Below are 14,404 nucleotides of genomic sequence, written 5' to 3'. Positions count from 1 at the left end.
TTCCATTCCCCGCTTTCACTAGGAGGTCCTGATTATGAAGATGTTTAACTGAAAAATCTTCTGGCTTTTTCCCCCATAGTCCTGTTTTTCTAAGGACGATATGCTGTAAATGAGGCAAATAAAAAGAAAAAAAAAAACATATTTAGGAGGGGACTAGTCTACAGAGAATTTGAATAGGGGACATTTTTGGGGACACACTTTTTCCCCCTCAATGAAATCACTTAGTTGACATTGGCCTCCAAAGTCACATGTTAGGTGACAAAGTTTTCTCAGTCCCCAAAGCCTATTAGATAGCCAGTTTGTGGTGCAGCAGACCTTTCCTGACCTGCCCGCTGCTCCCCTCAGCAGTGTATTTCAGTCAGTCTGCCTGTTCTGCTCCCCACTCTGTCTCTGGTGAATCCTCTCACACACACCCCCATCCCATACCTCTGACCTGTACCCCAGTTCTTTTATGCATAAGTAAATAAATCTTAAAAAAAATAGGTAGCCACAGTTTGCAATGTGTTAGTGAAAGTCACCCATCTGAGGTCTTCCCACACCCCTCTCTCCTAAATTGCTTCAGGGGAATTGGATGCTCCCTGGTGGAAAGGAGCCAATAGTAATAGGAACTCTAGGACCCATCAATTTAGTAACAGAAGGTATTTGTCTAGTGACTCTTTCTTAGCAGCCCTGATCTTCAAACACTTTATCCATTTCCAGCAGGAGTGAGACTCACACACATCCTCTGACACAGAAGCTATAGAGTCTGAAAGCTCATTCATTGAAGAAGGATGAGCTAAGTGCCAGTCGAAGGCTAAGTGTTCTGCTGGACTCCAGGGACAGCAGGATGAACCAGAGGGATACAATTCCTGCCCTCTGGGAACTTAGAGTCTGGGAACAATTTTATTTTCATGAATGTGAAACTGATGTTAAATGAGTCCATATGCACCTTTCTCTTATTTATCCAACAAGAGTCTTTTGAATTAGATTTGTCATGGATGAGCCATGTCTTGGGGCCTACCCTGTTGAATCTTAGCATGATTCCTAAGTACCTAAATATTTTTTCCTGCATCTCCTAACAGATTGTTTTGAAGCAATCCATTCCGCAGCCCAAAATATCTGATCAAATGTAAATAGATTGTGCTTTCTTAGACACAATGTTGACTTTCAAAAACACCAGTTTAATTACTTAATGAAGTGACATGTGCTATTTCTTTACTACCTTGGCCTGTTTCTCTGGGCCTGGTCAGTTTTATCCTGGCTCTTATTCTCTGATGATAGCTCCGGTTGATTCCAGCCAGTACCCCATCCTGGTAGGTGGGCTGGGACAGATGTACAAGTTGATCCAGATGTGGTAGGCAAGTGTCCATTTACTGCCTGTGGGATGGTGGCTCTTAGGACATCTCAGATGGAGGATGATATGATGCAGACTGGGTTGTGTTTGGTTTATGGGCTTTCCCCTCCTTAAAACTTCAGTACCTTGCCCTGTTGTGATTGTTTTGGGATACATGGGGAAAGAATCTGCCTGAGAGGGACCAGATTCTCTTTGCTTGGTTTGCTGAGTGGACTTCATGGAGGAAACAGCTGGAACAGAGAACAAAAAAATCTGTCTTTTTGATATCTAGAATCTTCGCTTTGCTAGGGAATTTCAGAGATGTGGAGTCCAGACCCTCACTTTATTGAAGGGGAACCCACCTTTCTCAAGAACTAAAAGATCCATGGTGAGCAAGACTGGTGCTGGAACATGCGTCCTGAATCTCCCTTTACTGCTTTAATGTTCTCCTTTATAAGTGACCACTTGGGTAGTCATAGACTTGGAAAAGAGAATGACTACATCTTTCTTTCTTTTTTTTTTTTTTTAAACTGTCTTCTCTGGACCCCTGCCAGGCAAATATTTGCTTTATTTAGACTCTAAAGGAGAAACATCCAGAAACAATAAGCTATGACTATGGGGAGAGTATGAACTGTGTTACTGACAGAGTAATGTCTGGTGGGGGCGGTATCTCCCACAGCCTAGGCCCTTAGAAAGGTGATGTCTACCCCTAGGCAAACTGCTTCCTGAAATGACCTGGAAGCTTGAGGCCAGTCTGCCTGCAAGCACTCCAACCAAATTGCCACCGAGAGATACTTTAAATATCATATCTCCTGATGAGATTTCCAACCAGATTTTTGGACTGGAGGATTTTTGGATAAAGGTCAGATTAGTCTCTAAACTGAATCATAGATCCTTTTTAAGGAAATGCCTCATCCCAATCTGTTATCAAAACCCATGATTTTCATGGAGTCCTCTGTGGGTTTGTATGCACTGGAAACATATAACTTATTTTAAAAGCACCTATGCCCTCATGATTTTTAATAAAGATGAACGGTACCTGATCCAGGGATAGAGTAAAAAAAAGAACAAAAGTTATTGTTTGAGGCTCAATTTAGAAAATTCACATTTGAAACTATGCAACTACTGTCACCATGTAGTTGTGAGATGATGTTATCTGATGACAATTTGTCCTTGTCAGTGAGATTCAGAGCTGTGTATGGTTGGATTCTTTCTTTTTTTTTTTTTTCATTTCTGCCATGATATGGAAACAATTATCTTGTCGAGGTCAGAAAAACTTTAGTTCTATCAAACAATATAAGAAAACTCAACAATGAAAAGTTGAGAAAGTGACGCGCAAGAGTGCAACTAATCTCAAGGCTTTGATGACTTCATGGATTTGGTTACCTGTGAGCCCATCTCAGCCTGGCAGGGCAGCTCCAATCCCCCTGGCTTTCCAGATGTGCCCTGTGGAAAACTCAGGCAGGGGAGGGTGCTCAAGCTTGAGCTGTTCCTCCTGGATCCTGCTAGTGGGTTTCTACTAATTATACAAATCAGCAACAGATGTGCTAAGGCTGAGCCCCTCATATTTACCCTACAATGTGTTTTCTTTAGATGACAAATTTTTTAAGGCCCCAAATAAAGAAATATCATTATATAGTTTTCCTCTATAACACACAGCAAAAGGTGGGGGGGATACATGACTCCAAGGAGGTACTTCAGAACAAAGGGGTAGTTTGAACAAGGAGCTAAGCCAATAGTCTCAGAGCCAAAGCCCATTGTGACCATCTAAGAACCTTATTAAGATTTATTTAAATGTGGTTTTCTATAAATCATAGATTTTTGTGTTTCTCAAGCTATTTTAGGTTTAATTTATAGCTGGAGTATTCTTGTGCTCTATGAAACGGTTGATACGCCTGGTAAATTACTCCCACCAAGGGAGCAAGGCAGAGGGGATTTCTTTAAGTAAGAAAACAGCAAAGTTGGAAAGCCAGACACCTCTCTTCTCCGTCTTTTTCTCACCTGCAAGGAGACACAGAGCGTTCCAAGGTGACCAGTGGCATCTTGCAGGGGAATGAATTTTCTTTCTTTGGAAGCCCAGAAGTAGGGGGCCCTAGGTCAAATTTTCATGTGTTGGCCTCCTGTTTATATAAATAATTGGAGTCTCCCACAGTCACAGCGTCAGCACCATTCTTCTGGTCTCGTCTCAGCTGGAATGCTTCCCACACCGGAGACTCCATAGGAATTCTCCCCTCCCTCCTCCACCCTTTCTTTCTCTTTGGGGTAACTGGTTAGTCTACATGTGGGCACCCATGTGTAAGTGGGGGGCAGAGGGGTAGTAGAGTGGCAGAAGGCTTAAGCATGCCTGGAAGAGCAGAAACCGGGGTGGGGTCCCTATGGGTTGTTACCTGGACAAGTTTTTCTCTTCCAGCCAATCCTAGTCACCAACGTGGGCTGGGGGCCTTAATTTTTTTCCATGGGTACCTATGGACTATGAGACATGGAGCATTGAATATAACTATTTGAGTAGTTGGAGATCCCTTGCAAGGGTAGAGAGAAGCCTGTTATAGGAGAAATACTGCTCATGACTTGAATTCTTGTGGAAGTCTCAAAAGCAAAAATTCTGCTAAGTCAATGCCCATCAGAAGGGAAGGTGTTTTTGAAGGTGACTGACTCAGCTAAACACCTTTTGGTAGAAACTGAAGCAAAACTAGCATCAGCATCAGCAGTGATTGATACAATTAAGTATTCTTGAAAATTTCTTTAATATTTTTACTTTAATTTTTACTCTAATTTCTACATTCTTTACTCTAATTTTCTAATTATATCCAGGTATTCATTTTCTTTGCTTTACTGTAATTTTCTATGACTTTCATTAATATAGCAGCTTATTATAGACATAAATATCTGTGGTTAGTTGTCTAAATATTGTATTTTTATAAAGAATGTCTAATTATTGGGAAAACATCCCTTTTTATTTACCCATTAAACATATCACTTGAAGGTTGGATTCTTATATGCTCCTTCCTTTCTTCCTCCCTCCTTCCTTTCATCCATAACAATGGTGCTCACTTTTTTTTTTTAAAAGATTTATTTATTTATTTATACAAGCACTGGGTACAGTCAGAAGCACGGGAGGGTGAGAGAATTCACCAGAGCAGGGAGCAAAGCAGGCAGAAGGACCGAAGTACACTGCTGAGGGGAGCAGCGGGCGGCAGGAGAGGTCTGCGCGCCATGTGGGACCCTCGCTGGTGGCCGGGGATCGACCCAGTGCTGCAGAGGCTGCAGGCAGCTTTGCAACCCAGCGCTCAACCGGTGCGCCACCAGGGAGGCCCAAAGGTGCTCACTTTTGAGCGTTATCTGTTTATCAGGTGACAATACACTGGCATTTACTTCATTTCGTTGTGACCATTACAGCCTCCATCTAATCCCTATTTTATATACAAGGAAACTAAGACTCAGAAAGTGGTTTACTGAAGCACACACACAGTTCTGGTTCTGACACGCCCAGCCTGCCCTTAAGGTAGCTCATTTTGTTGAAATACTTGCCACGTGCCAGGCAATGAGTTAGGTTCTTAGACCCCACAGATAAGTTGTATAACTTATGAGTTGTATCACCTTCTCCTGGGGAGCTCACAATCTAATGAGGTGGGCCTGGGAATGGGCACATAATAATTATAAGTTGATAGTTATGAAGCAGTAGGTGTGCAGTATCATGAGACCAACAGAGAGTGGCCTGGAACCCAGTCCTGCAGGGAGGGGATGTGAAGGATTTGCAAAGGTTTTCTGGAGATCTCTTTCTGGGCTACTCTTCTAGGATCAGTCATAGTGAAGTGAGAGAGGAATTTAAGCAGAGGAAACAACAGGAGGAAAGTGATGGAAGTGAAGAGTGGCTTGGGCAGGAATATAAGTTTCTGGTGTGGTTAAGTCAGCGGGATTTAGAATTCATTTAATGTGGAGTGTTGGAGCAAGAGATACAGAAATATCAAATTACTGTCGGGTGCTAGTGTGGATGTGATTTTTGTCAGAAACTCAGAGAACACAAAAGGCAAGCCTGGTTAAAGGGGTGTGAGAATGGGTACAGGTCTGGACCTAAGACTGTGGCACATCCTCGGGGGGATGCCTAGTAATGAGTTAAATGTATAACATTTATAAAAAGTTATAAAATAATCCAACAAATATTTATAGAACTACGTTGAAGAGATATTGAAGTTATAGATGTGACTGTCTCTATTTCATGGAGATTGTATTCTAGTGGGATGAAGAGAGAACAAATAAGTAAATCAGTAAGATAATTTCACAATTGTTATTAAGAAAGAAACAGGGACTATAAAAAGTCCTATTGATAAGGTGACACTGGAGTTAAAGGTTTAGAAGGTAACTTTCATATTAATATCCTGCGATTAAAGTATTATAGGCATAGGGCATAGTAGGTGCAAATATCCAGAGGTAGGAATGAGCCTGGTAAGTTCAAGAAAGACAATTGGAGAAACTGAAGCTCAATTTGTGAGGGAGAATAAAGAGAGATAAAGTTGAAAAGGTAGGCAGGCATGGGATCAAGATGGGTTTTAGACAGGGATGAAAAGTGTAGATTTCATTTCAAGCAAAATGGGAAGTCATTGGAGGGTTTTAACCTCAGCAAATGCCACTGTTATCATTTTAAATAACAAAACCAGGGCCTCCCCTGGTGGTGCAGCGGTTGAGTGCTGGGCAGCCTCTGCAAATCGGGTTCGTTCCCCAGCCGCCAGCGAGGGTCCCACACAAAAAAACAAAAAAACAAAACCAGCAGACAAAATACTATTTATTGTATACGCTCAATTATGTAAGCAATGTGGAGGGTTGGGGGAAGGCCTTTAGGGAAATAGGTCAAATGATCCCATTAATTGAGAGAGATGGCTTCATGCCTGGGCAATGTTGTCGATGCTGAGGTGTGAGTACCTGGATTACAGCTTGGTCCTGATGCTTGCTAAGCCAGTCATTTTCAAACTTTGTGATCTTAGGATCCTCCCTCTCAATATTTATCATATGGAAATTAAAATGGAGAAAAATTTAAACATTTATTATGAATTCATTAGAAATAATAGAAGACATGTTTATATAAATGAATATTTTAATGGGAAAAAAAGAGACTATTTTCCAAAACAAAAATCAATTGAGAAGCATGCCATTGCTTCACACTTAATCTCAGTATTTGACATAATAGGAGGCAGTTGGGTTCTGCTTTTAGCTGGCTTTGATATCACACGCCCTATATACTCATACAACTGTATGAGTGAAAAGGACATGCAAAAAACCTAGAATTATTTTGAAAATAGCTTTGACATTGTGGGTTCCCTACAAGGGCCCTAGACCACACTTTTAAAATGTATTTGATGTATGACATTGAGATCTATTAATAGTACCTACCTAATAAGATTATTGTAAGGATTTAATGAATCAGTATATTTAAACTCCTTTAATCTGTGCCCAGTTTGTATTAGATGCTCAGTAAACATCTGCTGGTTCTTTTTCCTTTTGCTGTTGTGATTCTGAGTGGCAGCAAAAATCCTTCCACGAAATTGCTTTTTCCCTGCTGTCATCTCTTACCCCAGTTGTGAAAATGGCCCTTCAAATTGGAGTGCCAGTTTGCAAATATTGCTGTCAAGTAATTGTAGGTTTTAATCCTAGCCTGTTTGGATAATGATGGCACTTTATGCCAGTCCCTCAGCTGCTCACAGTTTAGCATGTCATAATTTCCCAGAATTTTTTTTCTTCCTAATACCTGAAATTATCTCTCTGCAGTAAATGGAAGTCAGGGGGAGGGGAGAGGTGTTTTGATAGCACCACTTTCTGCCTGGGGCACACGCTTCACTTCAACTGCTTTCTACTCTTTTATTTCCCGTATGACAGTCATGAAATGAAAGTCAGATGCCATCAATAACGAATTTTTTTCAGCTATTGACTTTCTTTGGATGGTGGTGAGTGAAATCCTCAATCTTGGCTTCACCTTAGAACATTGGTATAACCTGGAAAACTTTTAAAACTGCTGTGGCCTGGATTATCCCATCCTTTAAGATACTGCTTTAATTGGCCTGGTGTTTGGCACAGGCATCAGAATTTTCTAAATCCTATCGCCATCCAAAGTCGCACCAGACTCTGACTATAAAAAGCACCATGCTTTTTTTTTTTTAACTGTAAAACATAACAAATCTACAAAAAGGTAGATAGTACATAAATATGAGCTTAATAAATTGTTGTTAAACAAACAACGATATATTCATGATCCAGTTGTCAACCCCCCAGAATGGGCAACCCCTCCTTGTCCATTCACACCCTTTCCATCCTCTCTGAAGGTAAACATTGTCATTTTTATAATCACTTTCTTTTGCTTTATTTTATAACTTAACCATATGAGTATGAATCCCTGAACAACATAGAATAGATTAGCACAGTTTTCAACTTTGTTGAAAAGGAATCATATGGCTTCTTTTGCTAATCATTATGTGGTTTTTCTCAGTTTGTGGTTTGGGATATAGCTATAGTTCTTTGCTTTTATAATTCTATAATCATATCAATATACTACATTGTTCTCTCCATTCCATACCTTATGCATATTTCTGATTTGTGATTTTCATTTATTATGTTGATTGAGATGTGTCAGTTTAAAATACTGTATATGTTTTAGGCGTATAGGTTCACACTTCTAAGAATGTATGTTATCACACCACACCCACCATCAAAGCTTGAATAATCTTCCACCCTAGTCTTTTGGGGAGACCCTTCCTTAACTTGCCTCCACACCCCAACTTCCCTTTCTGGTAGACTCAGTTCTGTGGTCAGATTTCAAGGGTTTGTTTTGGTTTAGTTCTGTCAATTTCTTTATTTTGTTTCTTTTTATCCTACAAATGAGAGTGAAATAATCCAGCATTTCTTTTTCTCCTTTTACTCATTTCACATGACATAATCCTCTTTAGTTCCACCCTTGTTGACACAAATGCAAGATTTCAACTTTTTTTTAATAGTTGAGTAGTATTCCATTGTGTATATATAATACATATTTATCTACTCATTTGCTCTTGGGTACTTAGGTTGTTTCCATAACTTGGTTGTTATAAATAGTGCCACAATGAACATAGGAGTGCATCTATATCTTTGAAGCAGTGTCTATGTACTCTTTGGGTAGAGATCTATGGGAAGAATTGCTGGATCATATGGCAGATCTATTTTTAATGTTTTGAGAAATCTTCATACTGATTTTCACAGTGGCCGGGCAAGTCTACATTCTCACTAACAGTGTAGGAGGGTTTCTTTTACTCCACATCCTTGCCAACACTTTTTGTTTTGGGATTTTTTGATATGCATCACCCTCACATGTGTTAGTTGGTATCTTATTGTGGTTTTGATGTGCATTTTCCTGATAATAACTGATGATGAGCATTTGTCATGATAACTATCTGTATATCTTCTTTGGAGAAGTGTCCAGCTTATCTGCACATTTTATGTTTGGGTTATTTTGGTTTTATTGTTGTTGAGTTGTAAGAGTTTTTTGTAGATTTTGATACTAAGCCCTTGTTGGATGTATGATGTGCAATTTTTTTCTCCAATTCACAAGAGTGTGTTTTTATTTTAATGATCCTTTCTTTCACTGTCCAGAAGTCTTGTTTACTTTGCCTTTATTTCCCTTGCCTTTGAAGTCAAGTCCCCAGACATCACTGAAGCCAGTGTCAAAGAGTGTGTATATAACATCTTTATTTATGTGTTGTTTGATATTTAGGTTGTTTCAATAACCTAGCTATTGTAAATAGTGCTGTAATGGACACAGGAGTGCATCTATCCCTTCTAAGTATTGTTTTTGTTTTCTTTGGATGGACACTCTTCTGAATAGGAGAAACATTTTGCTTGTATGTATTTTATGTTTTCATGTATTACATGCAAGTCTTTGACTTATTTTGAATTAATTTTTGTATGGTGTGAGGTAGTGGTCTAATTTCATTCCTTTGCATGTGGTTACCCAAATTCCCAGTATCATTTGTTGAATAGACTTTTCTTTCTCAGTGGATGTTCTTGGATTCTAGGTTGTAAAATGACTATCCATATAAGTGTGGATTTATTTCTGGGCTCTTGACTTTATGCCATTGGTCTGTGTGCCTATTTTTCTTCCCATATTACACATATTTGATTAGGATTGCTTTGTAGTATAATTTGAAACATGGGAGAACATTACATTTGTTCTTTTTTGTTGATTGCTTTGGCTATATGTCTCCTTTTTGGTGTCACATTAATTTCTAGTAATGTTTACTCTAATTCCTTAAAGAATGCCATTAGAATTTTGACAGTGATTGCAATAAGTCTATATTGTTTTGGCAAGATAGCCATTTTAAGAGTATTTCCTCATAGATGTATGATGCAAGCCTGATAAGAGTTCCTTTGTAGGTTACCTGCTTTTTCCCCTCAACCCACTTTCAATATTCTTTGTCTTGAACTCTTGGTAGTTTCACAACTTTGTATAGTGGTATATGTTTCTAATTATGTTAGAATCAAAGTTCATAAATACTCAATACTCATCACTTCCTATTTACAATGTTTTAGTATTTAAGCCCTTGAAATTATTTATATCTATTGAATCTGTATGACAGAATTTATATCTATTGAATCTGTGTAATCATGTGCTATGGCACATCTCTTCTCAACTCTACATTTAGTAATATCAGTTCTCAAACATCTATGGGAGAGATAATAACACTATTTATGTTGGTAAATGCTACAAAATGGGGCATTAAAAAAAGTGTCAGTGTTACATACTCATCAACATATCACTGAACATAGAACCCTTTTTCAAATCCTTATGCCAAATTGAAATAAGCTTTGAGTTTAATAGGACTCATAGAATACTAAAAGAATAACACAAAAAAAAGTTGAATTGGTAGAACTCAAGTTTTCTGCTTACTTTTGACCTACCCTCAAAGAGAAGGACTTTGAGCATGTCTTTCTTACATGAATTCCAGGCTCCAAATTTCTGAGATAAGGGAAAATATCCTACCCTCACCTACCCCTCTACTCCTTTTCCTTTATACATTCATTTTTACCCTGAAGATTGAACTCCCTACAAGGTGACTGACCACAGGAATACCCATGATTCTTTTTGCTTTGCACAGGATATAACCTTGCTCAGAATATAATATTCAGGCTATTTCACAGTGCTGGTTTATTCAGTGTTGAATAAAACCACCTGTGGAGCTCTGACCCAACAGTGCAAGGTTTGACTATTGAAGACTGCATTCACTTCCTCTTTCATTGAATAAATATACAGCCAAATAAAAAAATAAACAATAATGCCAACACATAGAGCCATCTCAATTAAGATTTAGCAAGAAAGATACCAAAATATTTTCTCTACAATATAATCTCCATGCATATGACAAATCTTAAAGGATAGCCTTATTTACATAACTATTTAGACTCTACCTTTAGCTTCTCTCTCTGGAACACTTGCATTTAACATTTCTTATTGCTCTCAGAACTTCTCTAAGAAGAAAATACACTTCAGAGTATATGCAAAATTCAACACGTCTCACTGCTGGTCACCTGGCCCACCCAACTTTATTTTTCATTTGGACCACTTTGGGTTTCCCGCTTTCCACAATTGCTCCTCTTCTATCTGTTTCAGCACAGTATCCTGAGTGATCTTGTTAAAGTATAAATTGGATCAGATGGCTCCTTTGCTCAAAATCCTCTACTGTCATCTCATGTAGCTTAGGGAGTTAGTCACAGTTACCTACCTAAGCTCTTCCTCCTTACTTCTTTGCCATCTGTTATTCTCCTTATAGTTCTTTTACTTAAGTCAAATGCTGTCTTGCTGTCCTTTGAACATACCAGATGGCTTCTTGCTTCAGGGGGTTTTCATGGGATTCACTTGTGCTGTGGAATGCTCCTATTCCTGAAAGCTGCATATTTCATTTTCTTATGTTCCTCAGATCTTTTCTCAGATGTCACTTCCCAGTGAAATCTTTTCCAATTACCTTATTACAGTTACAACCCTGCCATATTTCCTAGTCTCCTTTCCTCCCTAGAGATTACTACCTTCTAACTCACTTGCTTATTCATTCCCTTCTCACCCATGCACATATGTCTACTCTTTTGTATGTGTCCAGCATAAAATTAGGTATCCCTACATATGATCAACTTTCACTACCACCCCCAAGTAACTCTGCAGGGAGCATAGGACTTCATTTTAGGGATAAAGAAATTGAAGTTTAGAGAACTCTGATATCCCACTATGACAGAAGAGCCCATAGACGTATAAAACCTGGGGAAGAATTCATGTTTGTCTGACTCCAAAACTGAACTCTGCCCACCTTAGAAAACTGAGATATTTAATCCAAGAAACTAACAGTGAATATTCTCACTATGATGGATTGTGTTTCTCACTGCTGTGTTATTTCTTTCCAGACCGTTTATGACCAGTGGTTCATTACTCTTTTTAACATTGTCTATACATCGCTGCCTGTTCTAGCCATGGGGATTTTTGACCAGGTACGTTTTTCTATATCTTTATAACGTGTTTTGCTCTGTTGATGCTTTTAGTTTCTAAGCAGAAAACACAAAACATGGAAAGAGTCCTAGGAGTTCAGTTGTTTTAATAGGTGTTGATGGATCAAAAACCCTTCCAGATGCCCGACCTCCCCAAAAGGGTTCTTTGATCAAAGTTTGGCTACTCTCCTCTTTGAGAGCCACACCCACATTATTACTCTAAAGTCTCTAAGAAGTCCTGCAGGAAACAGTCTCTTTAAATTCATTATAGTACAACAATTTCCAAACTCATATGACTCCACTTTCATTTACTTATTTTCCACATAGCACCTATTCATATAGCCTCATTTTCCGTATAGCTTCAGAACTAATGCCTTGTGGCTCAATCATTAGAAAATGCTGTATTAGCCTCTGGGAGATTATGGAGGACCATGCAGTATTAGGAACTAGGTTGGAGGGTAAAGGGCTAGCATATGTGGTGAGACTCAGTTGGCCAGCACAGCCCGAAACAGGAGCAACAGGCCAGCATAACATCCTCCTAACAGGAGGGGAGGGCATGAAGCCTAGTAGCCATGGAGAGAATGGATACAGTGTTCCCATCTAGCTCATGGTGCTTGAGGAGGGAGGATTGAGGGAATCAGTTACAAAGATGGTAGATCCTTGGCACATTCAGAGCCTTGGAAGGTACTTCCTGGAAGGGGAAAGGTTTGGCTCCCTATGGGGAAGTGGAAGGCTAGCCAGAGGAGTTTCCATGGCACAATTAGAGAGTATTATTTGAAAAAAAAATTTTTTTGAAGTGTTTTTAAGAAGACCAGATTTTCTCCAGACTTTTGTTAGACCATTTTCTGGCCTAAAGCTGGCTATTGCAAAATATAAATCTTCACATAATGAGCTTACTTCATTCTCCCATTCTGTGACTTTGTAGTCAGTTGTCTCACTTCTCATATGTTAAAAGAACAATTTGTGAATGGAATATTTTGCAGAATTCTACAAAATGTAATGAACTCCTAAAGACCTGAGACATAAAGAATTAAGCACATTTATTTCCAAGTTCCCATGTTTACAAGTGTTTCTTCTCTTGGTGTTTTGTAGCTTCCCAGAATGTGGAATAAAATAATAAAAATAAAGCAATTTCTGGGAAAAGATGGTTATTGTGCAATTTGAAAAAAAGTGTATTAAGTCGCCTTATTGGCATAAAGTTGAGTACCTACCTCTCTCTTTTCCCTCATTGTCAACTTTGGCCCTTCATAGGCTCATGGAACCCTATGCTTGAGGCCCTCAGTGATCACCTATTTGTCCACTTATTTTATAGAGAGGAAACCAGTTGTCAGAGGTTCAGGTCACTGCCCTCAAACCATACAGCCAGTTAGTGTCCTTGCACCAGGACACTTGACTCTGAGGTTGCAACACTATTGCTATCATTATTATTATTACGATCATTATTCTATTTGTTATTTATAGAAACATCTGCTATTTATTACTTCTAGTAAGGCAAGAACTCTGCTGAATAGTTTACGCCTCCATTTATCATGACAGTGGTACTACGAGGGAGGTGCTGTTATGTGCATTATGGAAATGAGGAACTGAGGTTTAGACACGTTAAGAAACAGGTCCAAGACTGCACATCTAGTAAACAACAGTGGCAGGATTTGAACTCAGAATTGACAGAGTCTGTGCATGTAACCCCATCACTCACTGGACTATGAAAAGAAACCCCCAACAGCATCACAAAACAGTACTTCCTAAAGTGACTATGTGAATATCCTTCATTTGGCAAGACCTGGGTCATCCCACAAGCAGGAAGGGGATTGATTTGCCCCCAGAGTTCTTGCCTGTTTCATTCTCTGCTTTTCCCCACTAGGGGTCCATGATGTCCCCAGTCGGCAATCCATGTTCTCCTTTTTGGTTTTGGCATTTGGCCTTGTTGCTCACAGAGTGGTTATCAGCATTACTTTATAGGTGGAGATGCTGTTTCTGTCTCCACACCAAAACTATTGAATCATAATCTGCTCCCCAGGTGATCTGTGTGCACATTAAGTTTGAGAAGTAATGCTTTTGTTTTTCCAGGACCCTTTTGGTGCTAAATATGATGCCTTTTCATGGTGCTTAATATCTTTGTCCTGGGTACCTGGTATCTGCATTGGAATCTTCACTGGGCAGAATACTGAGCTCCCTCCCCCTAGGATGACATACAATTTTCCCTTTCCTTGTTCCCTTCCTTCTACTCACCCTCCTACAAAGCTGTGGATGCAGATATTCCAATTCAGGTTCCAGAGCTCTTTGCTGCCATCTCCTGGTCACTACCACTCACTGCTATGGCCATTGGCCCCTACACCTATTGCCCTCATGTGATGTCTTTGAATTCTGGGAGCAAGAGTGCAGCTGTAGAGAGAATAGAAAGGAAGCTTCATTTTGAAACCAGACATCTGGGTGCAAATCAAGTTCTTGATCTGCTATAGAAGTTGTGTGAACTCTCATGAATCTCTTGAAGATACTATTTCCTCCTTTGTAAAGTAGGGGCCAATTTATTATCTTCTGGGTTATTGCGGGAGTCAAAACAAGATAATGAATAATGCACATTAGGGCATGTTTACACATGCACTT

The 14,404-nt window shown here is 39.3% G+C and overlaps 1 protein-coding gene across 1 annotated transcript in view; it reads left to right on the top strand.

Moving 5' to 3' along the window:
• The window catches only part of LOC311175248 (putative phospholipid-transporting ATPase IM), a gene marked incomplete at both ends in the record, with an annotated part of 87,377 nt that overhangs the window by 47,534 nt on the left and 25,439 nt on the right, over positions 1 to 14,404 (top strand). Inside the window, one exon of the mRNA XM_084240153.1 lies at positions 11,720 to 11,803. Coding sequence (XP_084096279.1) covers positions 11,720 to 11,803 — 84 coding nt within the window. The remainder of the gene's footprint in view (positions 1 to 11,719; positions 11,804 to 14,404) is intronic.

Source organism: Talpa europaea, assembly GCF_964194135.1.
Source record: "Talpa europaea genome assembly, chromosome: 8".
Lineage (NCBI taxonomy): Eukaryota > Metazoa > Chordata > Mammalia > Eulipotyphla > Talpidae > Talpa > Talpa europaea.
This window is presented reverse-complemented; position numbering and strand designations above follow the sequence as displayed.